This window comes from Hakea prostrata, chromosome 3 (genome assembly GCF_041222555.1).
Source record: "Hakea prostrata isolate BN-2017 chromosome 3, UWA_Hpros_2, whole genome shotgun sequence".
Lineage (NCBI taxonomy): Eukaryota > Viridiplantae > Streptophyta > Magnoliopsida > Proteales > Proteaceae > Hakea > Hakea prostrata.
The window spans coordinates 17,186,994-17,199,531 of record NC_142602.1 but is presented as its reverse complement, the minus strand read 5'-3'; the positions used below and the strand labels follow the sequence as shown (position 1 = coordinate 17,199,531).

Genomic DNA, 12,538 nt, shown 5'->3' with positions numbered 1-12,538 from the left:
ATAATGGATGGATTAACCAAAGACATTCAAGATGAGGTTCCTTGGTATATGCTTTTTGCTTATGATAGTGTTGATAGATGAGACACAAGTAGGGATTAATACCAAATTAGAATCATTTAAAGGATGAGGTTTCCCAAAGAATTAAAATAGGGTGGATGAAGTGGAGAGGTGCGTCCGGGGTCTTATGTGATTAGCGTATTCCATTAAAACTTAAAGGAAAATTTTATAGGACCATTGTTCGACCAGCTATGATGTATGGTGCAGAGTGTTGGGGCTGTTAAAAAGAATCATATAGATAAACTCAGTGTAGTAGAAATGAGGATGCTAAGATGGATGAGTGGCAAAACTAGGATGGATAAGATAAGAAATGATCATATTAGAGTTGGTTTGGGAGTTGCTCCCATAAGTGATAAGCTTCAAGAAAGTCGTTTGAGGTGGCACGGCCATGTTCAACGGAGACTTATAAATGCCCCTGTATGGAGAAGTGATATAATCCAGATTGAAGGAACTAGAAGAGCTAGGGGTATACCTAAGATAACCTTAGGAGAAGTGTTGAGAAAGGATTTGTATAGCTTAGGCCTTGTATCTAGCATGGCCTCAAACAGAATTGATTGGAGGGCAAGAATCCATGTAGCCGACCCCATTTAGTTGGGACAAGGCTTATTTTTGTTGTTGTTGTTGAGAGAAACTTTGGAAGCAATAGGCTTTAAACTAGGTAGAACAAATACAAAATATCTAGTTACTTTGGTCTTGATCGGGTGGATGATGAAATGGTGAAACTTGATGAGATGGAGATCGTTCGAAGCAATTGTTTTAGGTATCTAGGTTCAATTAGAAATGTAAAAGGTTATATAGAGGATGATGTTTCCTAAAGGAATTAAAATAGGGTGGATGAAGTGGAGAGGTTGTGTCTGGGGTCTTGTGTGATTTACGTATTCTTTTAAAGCTAAACGGAAAATTCTATAGTACCGTTGTACAACTAGCTATGATATATGGTGTAGCGTGTTGGGTTGTTATGAAGCATTATATAGATAAACTCAGTGTGGCTGAATTGAGGATGCTAAGATGGATGAATGGAAAAACTAATAAGGATAAGATAAGGAATGGTCATATTAGAGCTGGTGTAGGAGTAGCTTCGATAAGTGATAAGTTGCAAGAATGTCATTTTGAGGTGGCACGATCACGTTCAATGGAAGCCTGTAAACGGATTGGATTCGGCTCGGATTGTGGTGTATCCGAATTCGAATCCGATATCCGAATTTGATTTGATATCCGGCGGATATTTTTAAAGGGTATCCGAATTTGAATCCGTGATTGTCGGATATCCGATTATTATCCGACCCGCAAAACTATCTGATTACTGGTTGGCATTTTCTGAGTTCCGGTGACTGCGATCTGAAGAACCTGAGTTTTGGTGAAGTGGTGAAGATCGTCCGCTTTGAGGGCTGACCCATCAAGCACAGCCAGACCACCGTTGGCCATTTTCGATGTATTCAAAGAGGATCTAACAAAGGAAGATCGCCGGCTTTGAGAGCACCCAACAAGAACAGCCAGACCACCATCGGCCATTTAAGATGAATTCAAAGACAGACAAAGCAATGTTATTACCGGCGTAGTAAGAAGCACAAGAGCCCATGAAACTGGAGAACAGTAAGGGTTTGATGAGGAATCACCAACATCGGTACCTGAAGATGCAAAGCCATGTTCTTACCGCCGCCGTAAGCTGGTTGCTATTACTTGCTGGCTGCCTCTGGTCGACGGGAAGTGCTGAAACATGAGCTTTCACCGTTTCGATTTTTTTAGCAACGCCGTTTCGATTCTTCCCAAGCCAAGAAGAGCTAAAAGGAGAAGAAAAGAGAGACTGCAAGTTTGCAGCCCGAAGGTCTCCTTAAACAGTGTCTGCTAGTGATTATGTTAAAAATTTATTTTTTAAAACTTTTGAAAATACAGCCATTGATGCTCGTGAAGTCACTTGAGATTATCCAAAAATATCAATTTTTTAACTTAAATTATATATTGATGTGACAAGTGATTGTGCTAATGGTTATGATGAAAATTTGTTTTTCAAAATTTTTTAAAACACAGCCATTGATGCTCGTGAAGTCTCTCGAGCTTATCGAAAAATATTATTTTTTTTAAAATTTAAGTCATTTAATAACGTGACAAGTGATTGTATAGAAAACTTTTAAAATACGTGAAGAAATTGGTAGCAACTTTCCCCAAATTCCAAAACATCTTTATTAATTAAACTCATCAAAAGTATATATTTTGTTATAAACGGATAGTATCTTATCCGGATATTATCTTGTCCGTTTAGCATATATCCGAATCCGTTTAGTTATCGGACGGATACGAATATTTTCCGGTAAGAAAAAATCCGGATTCAGACTCTCTTAAACGAATACAAATGCGAATTCGGAGGCGGATTTCGATTATCCATTTATGTGTCTATTGTAAATGTCCTTGTACGGAGAAGTGATTTAATCCAGATTGAAGGAATTAGAAGAGTAAGGGACAGACCTAAGATGACTTTAAGAGAAGTGCTGAGAAAGGATATGCATACTTGAGGCCTTATATCCAGTATGACCTTAAACAGAGCTGATTGGAAGGCAATAATCCATGTAGCTGACCCCATTTAGTTGGGACAAGGCTGCTTGTTGTAGTGTTCTAGACTCATATGGTAGTAGGACTGATTTGAATTTCAGCATCGATGGTCTTGTAGGGTTTGTTGAGTGAAATTATGGATATCTGGTCAATGGTCTTGTAGGGTTCAGATTAGGCTGGAATTCTCATTGAAGGAAAAGGAGGATATGGGGTTGTAGTCTGTGAAAAGAGAAGAGGATCTAGTTAGCGAATGGGAGTTATTAGGTTTCTAATTTGGGTTGAAAAAAGGGCCTGTTGAACCAGGTCTGTTATGTCTCCTTAAAGGCTGGAAATAGAGACAAAGGAAGGGGATGAAGAGGTCCCAAGCCTGAGGAATAGCTACAAAGGTCCTTGACCTGAGTCCAACTTCAACGGTACGATCTCTCCAGAAGATTTCCCAAAATTCAATCTTTTAAACCACAATTGTTTTCTAAAAATCATATTTGCTTTATCCTTCCTCATTGGGGGATGGGGTTTAAATAGCCTTGCATGAAATTAAATGGAAAGAGACCATAATACCCTAACTTAAATTGGACCTGTAATTAAAAATAAATTGGCCCAACCAAATTAAAACAACGATTTCAATAAGGCCTAAAGCAGTTAAGTATGGAAAATTTTCGTACTTATATACCCATGTTTTAAGTCCATAAAGTTGGTTGACATTGAGTTAAACCAACCAATGAAGGCCGGACCCATACACCCATCAACCCTAGATTTCTAAGAAAAAGAGCCTCTTTGGTGCTAGATCGGCATCACTCTGTGTGCCCTTTCCCTCATAAAAGGATCTATGGTTAATTGTTGATGGTTGGTCAGATGTTCATAGTACATTGTTTAAATATCAAGTGGGTTATTGTTGTTCAAACCAGTACATGTCTAGTTGGGAAACGTATCCATTATGTTCTTCAAACACACCCCCTGCACAAAACGACAAGAAAAAGAAGTTGTTAGTTTCTCCCTTATTAATCGTTCTTGTGTTCATCTGTGTCCTATGTAGTTACCTGATGTAAGGTCAATAGGGTTCTAGTAAAAGGTATTTACTGTAGCACAATAGATTTTGTTTCTTTAGAGAGTAGGCCTTGATGCAATAGTAAAGGTTGCTACACTGTGACCAGGTGGTCATGGGCTCAAGTTTGAAAACAACCTCTTTGCGGAGGCAGGTGTGACATTGTGTCATTGTGTGCATTATGACCCTCCTCAAAGCCATTTGTGGCGAGAGCCTCATGCACGAGGTACACTTAATAAGTTGTGTTTCTCTTGGGGATGCATGGTGGCTGATGTGGCAAATTATGACCATTCTCTGAAACGAGATCCCTACATGACTCTCTACGGATACTTTGTTGAGCTCACATCTGTGTCTAGTTAATTGCTTTTTTGTATAATGAATGGTTTTTGTTTGATTTTTCATTTTTGGAGAACAAAATAATCAAATAAGAAACTTGAAATCCTGTCTCCTGTTTAGAGGATAGGCATTGGGTGGGTTGAGGTATTTATATAGGTTGAATTTTATTGATTGTCATCTCAGCTATCCATGGTTGTCAACGTGGCAAGGCGACCAAAGCGGTTGGGGCTTCGTCTAGGCAATTAGGCAACAAACTGGCGCCTAGGCACCAATAAGGCGACCAAAGTGGGTGGGTCAAATTTTTTCATACAACTACTTTTAAACTGATAAATTTCTATTATAAGCCAAACAAACATTCAAGAGTCACATTCATTTAAAAAAAAAGCATTCAAGAATCATAATTATGAAAGATTATCCAAAAAAGAAGACAAACATAAGTTCATCTCATCAAGCATCATAACATATGACTATGAACCATATCAAATTATAAGTATGAAAACGAAAGTAATAAATTTACATTTTTACTTACCTCCATGATAGTGTGATGCCAAATAAATGCCTTATCCATTTAATGATTCATTGATTTCCGATTCCAAAATGACTAACTATTAAGTTCGTATACGGATTTGTAAAATAAATTTTTTAAAAAAAATCAAGAAAAAATATTATTATGTACAAAATGTAAAAAAAAAGACCACTTTGTTGTCTAGGTGGCAATAAGGCTCACAAGGCGGCAAAGAGGTAGCAAGTAGGCAAAAAAGGGCAATAAATTGTACGTTAACTAAGCAGTTCAAAATAAGGCGGTTGAAAAACCACCTTGCTGCCTAGGCGGACACTTTGACAACCATGCACCTACCCCTTGAAAATTTTCTTCTCTCAGCAAGATATGGAGTTTTAATTGACAAAATACGAACTACCAATCTGTTGCACATCTCAGCTACCCCATGAAAATTTTCTTCCGTTAGCAAGATATGGAGTCTTATTTGACAAAATACTAAGTACCAATCTGTTACAAAGTTGTTTCAGAATTTTTGCATTGTATGAATCTCTGCTGGATTTGGTAAAGTTATTCTTTGCGTTGTATGAATCTGCTGGACTTGCTAAAGTTATTCTTTGCATTGTATGAACCGTCTGCTGGACTTACTAAAGTTATGTTTCCTAACGGCTGATAATTCTTCAGGCTAAGCTAACAACCACTGATGATTCAACATGGAAAGAAAGGGAAGCTGCTGTTTTAGCTCTTGGGGCAATAGCTGAGGGCTGTATTAATGGTCTGTACCCCCATTTGCCTGAGGTAATGTCGTAGTACCCTCCCTCCCGTCGTTATTTGTTTATTACTTTATTTTTTAAGTGAAAGGGCTACTAGATAGTGAGGAAATGGCTAAGAATCATGGTGCTAAAAGAAACCATGTTTCTCCTCATAATAAACTAGGGATCTGTGAAGAAAATTCTTGAGGGGTAAAGGAAATAAAACTTTTATCCAGCCATTCTCGATTAGAGTAAATGAGTTCTAAAGCAGGTCATTGAACATTAGGGAAGTTGGTATACTCATTATATTCATCTGTAACCCAATCTTCTTGTTACTTCATTTTCCCTTTGAATAGATCAACAAATATTGATACCAAATAGCTTGCCACTGGGAAGATTTTTTACACGCTGATATACTTATTTGAATGGTCATGTTTTTTTAATCCTGAAGTTGTACTCTACCTGGCACCTGCAAAGGAATATACCTAAATTAAAATTTGATTGTGTTTTATTACTTCCTTCCATATTTTATTTCTTGAGAGGAAATCTGTGGTTGGAAATTATAGGGTTTATCTTATGTTCTTTCTTTTCACCTTTCTTTCATTATGCAAGATTTAGCAGATAGTTATCTTGTAAAATGTGTTAAGCAGGCTCTGTTTGAGTCAGCTGTGCCCATTTTTTCTGCCACTGATAATCATGCTAATTCATTATATTGGACTTTTCTACATTAAGTAAATATCCTGATGTGCAGATGGTGGCATTTCTCATCCCTCTTTTAGATGACAAATTTCCTCTTATACGAAGTATCACGTGTTGGACACTTTCTCGTTATAGTAGATTTGTTGTTCAGGTATGTTCGAATAATTCTTACGTTACTAGTCTTAGTAGCAGAAGTTTCTGTTTCTTCTGTATTTGTATTCATGATTTAGAAGTAGTTGTATGCTAGTATCATGTGCTGGTTATAATGGATTGCTGGATATAGTTTCTTGTTGTGACTGTACACTTCATTTAAGTTGACAGAAGTAATAATTTGGACATGATTAAACCTAGCAGTCAGTTTAACCTCAAATCTGCAGTGATTCGGATATAAGTAACTTGTCAGAATCCAATTCCAAATGAAAGAGACAATGATATGAAATGGTTATTCTCTAATGAATAATTAACAATTTACACTTATTATTGGAGTTACGTACTACATAATGATACACGGTGGTACATTAACTATGCATGGCTATATATATGTTCTATCAATTAGTCTAGTTTTTGTTTTCAAACTCATTGACACTTCGAAGCAAGAGGTGGTGGAATTATCGCTGGTAACTGAGTAGTATACAGTACTCAAAATGTGCTTTATCTATGTCATCATGATTTATGATTTTAAATTGCAGCATCAATACTTGATGCACGTGAAGGGGCAGGCCTTGATGCAATGGTCAGTGGCCACAGGTGTAGCCTGAGGTCAAGGTATCAAAACAGCCTCCTGGTGAAAATTGTTGGGGGTAAGGCTGTGTAGGAACAATGCCCCCCAAACTCTGCTTGTGTGGACGCCTTTGGCACGGGGCCCTTTTAGTACTTGATGCATACTTTGCAGAATACAATGGTGTTTGCTTTGGTGTTTGTGAAGCTGATAATCTCATTTTCTACATTTTGTTAGCTTCTTAGAAACTATTTTTGGGGGTAAGGCTGTGTAGGAACAATGCCCCCCAAACTCTGCTTGTGTGGACGCCTTTGGCACGGGGCCCTTTTAGTACTTGATGCATACTTTGCAGAATACAATGGTGTTTGCTTTGGTGTTTGTGAAGCTGATAATCTCATTTTCTACATTTTGTTAGCTTCTTAGAAACTATTTTATTCATAAAACATTTAGATGATGCAATTCAGAGGTGGTTGGTTCCAGACAGGGTTAGGAGGTGTACTGACAAAATGAAGGTCACCGAATCTTGCACCGCCAGCCAAAACTGATGGTAACATTCATGCCCAAAACATAATACTGACATTAGCGTCCTGTCTGAAAGTTACCATGATCCACTGAGTGCAGAAGCAGACTGTTTCACCGGAAAACCAATTTCACTTCCCCTGAGGAAGTCGCATTTCCAGCCCAGTCATTCTTGTTTTCTTCTGTCTAGTTTTGACTCAACATCCTCTCTCCTAGCATAATAGACACCTAGATTGGTTGCAGGAGGGTCTTTTCAACCTAGGATTCCATTCTTTTCAACCCTTTAGGTCCGATTTGTTTAGAGGGGGACTTAGGTGGGTTGGGAGAAGTTGGATAGGGAAAATGCCTGATGTGGCTCTTCAAAATCCCTCCCAATCTTGTTTGATTAATTTGGAGTAGTGAACTTACAAAAGCGCGAGGAACAATATTTATTGCCTTGTCTGCTGACGTGCCACCTCAGAAACCCACACCAATTATATCCAAACGCCACCGAAGATTCTGGTTACTGTTCATGGGATAGTAACTTTGCCTAGCATGACCACTGCAATAGAACCCCACCAACATTGTGTGTTTCATCTTCCAAATGATCCTCCCTCTCCCCCTTCTTTTTTTTTTTTCCTTTGTAAACATACGGGGCATAGTGAAACACTTCTGGTGGCTCTTATGTTTGTTGTCTTAGACCATTCCTATTACATATTGACTACTATTGAGACCTTTGTACTGTTACATCATAACCCTACTCTCCATGTGTGTTCCTTGGCAACTGGCCTCTTTTCTTCAACTCGTTAATTATTCTTGCATGTAGATGAAATCTTTATTGTTATTTCATATTAGGGAAACAAAATCAAGCTTTAGAAATTCGGTCTTCACTTTCCTTTTGTCTCTTGATTTTAGATTGCTATTTCCAAAATATCCCTATTGATAAACATGTTAGTCTCTCTTTTCACTGCAAGCACTTCTTGTTTCAGGTGCGCTATGTTATCTAGTGAAATAATGTTGCTCCCTTTGAGAACATTATTGTTTGGACCAGGAAAGCTTATACTTTTTTTACCCCTTATTTTTTAGATGGACCATTTTTTGTTGAGGGCCTCTAGTTATTTTACCATCTGAATGTATGATCTTTAAACGTCTTGTACTTTTTCTTTTCAGAATCAAGGTTTTTTATATTTTTGTATTTCTAGAGCTTTATATATGTGGGCATTTCTTATCCAAAACTGTGGGGAAAGGTATGATCTCTTTTGTTCTACTTGTTCAGAGCATTGGCCAACAAAAAGGTCGTGAACAATTTGATAAAGTTATTATGGGTCTTCTACGAAGAGTATTGGACACTAACAAACGGGTGCAAGAGGCTGCTTGTTCAGCCTTTGCGACACTTGAAGAGGTTTCTTCTCTAACAGCAATTCTATTCCTGCATTTTACTTTTATTCGAAGTGATTCAAAGTTTTAAATTTATTGTTTCTTAAATCACAGGAGGCCGCAGAAGAGTTGTCACCACTATTGGAGATTATTCTGCAACACCTTTTGTGTGCTTTTGGGAAATACCAGGTTCTTTGCATTTTGTTTCATTGGTATCTGTATTCTTTTTTGTGTATTGGTTCAAACTTCAGTAGTTATGATTTCTGTCTCTGGGTCCCAAGGGCTGGCAGCCTGGTACTGTGGATAGTTTGTCTTTGCTATAATTTGGAGTCAATTCCATAATAGAATTAAATGATATGCTTTTTCCCGGGGATCCCCCTCCTCTTCCCATTGTCTTTGCTGCCTCTTTCCTTCCATTTCGATTGACCCTCCTCAGGAAGTCTTTGCCTGGTCTTCCATCTTTGGTTATAAAACAAATAAATAGAAGAGGAACTTCCTCTGCACTTGGTGCCCTCTGCCACCATCAGCTCCTCTAAAGTAGGCTGCCATGATTCTGATCTGGTCAATGAGTCAAGGAAGCAGGCAAACTGCAGTGTAGGCTCTTCCTTGCAGCTGCCCTCCTTTTCCCATATTTAAGTTTCTCTTGCCAGCAACGAAAACTGTAGGGAAACATACCTTTTGGACATCTTTATATTTGAATTTTCAGGTGATGGAGACAAACATTGTGCACTTTAAGGTGGCCCTTGGAATGTTGGTCTCAAGCTGATTCTCCTTGGACTCTGGAATTGTAATCTTCAAGTCAGCTGCCTTGACTTGAGCTCCTCCCGTTGGGATCTCTCTACCAAGAGTTCCATTGCACTTCAGGTTTGAGATAGGCTGATCCGAGGGGTAATTTCAGGGGGAAAATCTCCTTGATGGGATGACAAAGATGCAAGATGCCAAAATTAGTGAAGTCTCTGCCGATCCTCTGCTGCCCTTCTGCATTTTGTAGATAACGAAGGTTGCTCTTCAGACAAATGGTCTGTCCCCGACTGGCTATTATCCACTGAACCACCTGTAAGGTGTTTTGTCATTCATCTAGGGAATTCCAGGTTAACTCTTCTGCATCTCTTATCCAACCTCCTGCCTTTTCTTCTGAATCCCATCTGAAATGCCTTGCTACAAGCTTCCCTCCCAGCGTCTGCTCCCTATGCTGGTAACTTGAAATTTGGTCTTAAAGCTTCCATCTGGTCCCTGCACTCCCATCATCTTCCTAGCACCACCAGTTCTGTTGCCACCGACCCCTCCCTCCTTCGTGGTTGCTGCCATAGTGGGGTGTGCAAGGAATGCTGCCCCCGGGCCTCTTATTCTACCTCCCTCGAGGGCATGTACCAATTAACCCCTGTGGATTGCTAGTCTTTATTCCTCCTAGAACCGGCACTCAATCAATTTTTAACCTTGAGAACTGTGGAAGACAGTACTGGCCCTGAGGTTTCTGTCATTTCTGCCACCATCTCTTCCAGCTCCATTTACATCGCTCCTTTATGTCCAGGGTATCCTTAATATCACTTTTTGGTTCTATCCTTCGATCCTTCATTTAATAGTCTTTCTAGATTCACTAGTAACCTGTCCTCCTTTTGCACCTTTTCTTTTTCAATAGGTCCATCTTCCTTTCGGCCATTCAGTCAGGGGGTTTGGCTCTCCCCCTCTTTCTGTTTGTCCTTATTCCTCCTGTGTTTATTCACTCTCTGTTTCTTGATCCTGCTGGGCTTAGTGGGCCAGCTTTTTTTTTGCACTCTGTGTATCTTTTCTACCATCTCTTTTGGATCGTTGACCTTTCCCCTTGTTCCTTCTTCCTTTGGGTCCATCCAGCCTCCCATTTCTGTCCTGTCTTCATCTGAGATTACCTTCGTGGCTTAAGCTCTACTCCTTAAGGAGTGGTCCTTCAGAAACTATTCCATCCCAGCAATGAGGAGTCTTTTTTGGCTCTAAGTATGGGTGTCGAGAGGTCATGCCGTCATGTGCAGGAATTTTTACCCTATTAATTGGGTAGTGTGCCTTCATCGAGTTTATCTCTGGTTGTCTCGCTGTGGCCAGGCTTTTTGCTTTTTTAGTATGCTGTGGTCTTTCAGGCTTTCCCCTTACTCTTTTGCTGGCCCTTGGCTTCCCTTTTATAATGGTCCCCACCCCCCACCCCCCCAAAAAAAAAAAAAAGGTAAGAAAAAATGAAAAGGACAGCTGTAACCACTTTTGTTGAACCCTATTACATTGTATTTTCATATGGAGATATATGTCATTGAGTTATATCTTTTTTCCCCCTTTGTTGGCATGCCTTATCGTTTTCAGAGAAAGAACTTGCGGATTGTTTATGATGCTATTGGTACTCTAGCAGATGCAGTTGGAGGTGAACTAAATCAGGTGCAGTTTCTTTTATGTAATAAAATGGCTTATTGGTTCGTGAGTCTTTCTCGGACGATCTTTGCTTTCAATTGAAAGTTGATAATTGCATTCTGATTCTCTATCTTGATTATTGACAGCCCAGATATCTTGATATCTTGATGCCTCCATTAATCTCGAAATGGCAGCAGCTTTCGAATTCAGACAAGGACCTTTTTCCATTGCTCGAGTGTTTCACGTCCATAGCACAGGTTTCTACTTGAGCTTTGTTCAGCCTAGGTTCTTTACTCATACTCATGAGGTTTATTTGTTTTGTTTTATTTTATTTTATTTTAATTTAGGTCAGTAATATGACACATTACTAATAGAAGAAAACAAATTACAGACACTGAGAGGTTCTGGGGCCACACTGTGGTTTAAAAGGGTGGCTTCAAGCCTTTAGATATATACTTCAGGCCTAGCCATTTCTTTATGGGTTATACCATCAGATCAGATTCATAGTAATTAAACCAGATGGGAACTGAACCATTAAGTGGCTTTGTTCTTGTTTAATCTTGCTAAAACCGCTTTGAGTTTGGAAACTGCCTCCCTGCAAAAGCAGGGACTCTTGTGCATTGAGCACATCTTTGAGGTAGAACAAAAAGGAAAGAGTTGCTTTTCCTGTGGGTGGACTGGAAAATTTTTGGCTAATGAATTCAGCCTATATGCAGGAATTTTGCAGCCAACCGAAAAATAGTCACTGTAGTCCTACAGGTTGCAGAGACAAAAATGAATGAAATGCTGAAAACTGAACTGATAGTTTGGAATGAAAAGAGCATAGAAGTAAGAAACTTTGCAGAACCTGAATGATTGAATCTAGAATATCACTGAATAGAGGAATACTTTGTCTGGTGAGTCAGATTTGCTGAATAAGATGTACAAATACTGAATCATATCACTGTTAAGTAGAGGCAAACCTGGAAGTTAGTAATCCAGTACATCTTATGATGTGATTCACTATATCTCACCAAGAAATGACATCCTTTTAGTGGAGGTATAGGACCCATTTGATAACACACTGCAAAACAGTTTCTGGTTTTTCTTGCTTGAGAAACAAAAAAGTTGGCTGAAGACTGTGTTTCTGGTTATTTTTGCAACATAAGTTGATGAAAATTTCTGCTTCGAGAAACACTCTTGAGTCTTGACGCAATAACAAAAGTTGGCTGCTGGCTGGGTTTAAGTAATTAAGTGAAAGTTGTGAAACCCTCTCATACTGTGATGGTAACTATTCCATTTGTTGCTTCTTCTACCTTAATGATAGGTTTGTTCAGTTTTTCATCTTCTCTGTCTCTAGTGACTAAGGTTTCTCTTCATCTTTTTTTATCTCCAGTGAAAACCTAGCCCCAGTCTTTGCGAAAGGGTCCTTGTTCTTCATCTTCTTTATTTCCAATCACTGCAATAAAGCGCTTGCTGATACTGTTTCTGCTTCTTGAAGCAAGTTTTATCAAATACCTATAAAAGTGGTTTTGCAACAAAAAACACTCAAAACTGCTTTTGGTGTTTCTTGAAGCAGAAATACTGTTTCTGGTTATCAAATGGGTGCATATTCTATTGAAGGTTCCCAACTTATTTCTTTTCATACAAATATTATGTAGATGATT

At 38.8% G+C, this 12,538-nt stretch overlaps 1 protein-coding gene across 1 annotated transcript in view; it reads left to right on the top strand.

Moving 5' to 3' along the window:
- Nucleotides 1-12,538, top strand: part of LOC149021271 (transportin 1) — a 46,587-nt gene that overhangs the window by 15,757 nt on the left and 18,292 nt on the right. Inside the window, exons 13-18 of the mRNA XM_089149530.1 lie at nt 5,163-5,276; nt 5,982-6,080; nt 8,422-8,547; nt 8,637-8,711; nt 10,848-10,919; nt 11,039-11,149. Of these exons, the coding sequence (XP_089005656.1) occupies nt 5,163-5,276; nt 5,982-6,080; nt 8,422-8,547; nt 8,637-8,711; nt 10,848-10,919; nt 11,039-11,149 (597 nt within the window). The remainder of the gene's footprint in view (nt 1-5,162; nt 5,277-5,981; nt 6,081-8,421; nt 8,548-8,636; nt 8,712-10,847; nt 10,920-11,038; nt 11,150-12,538) is intronic.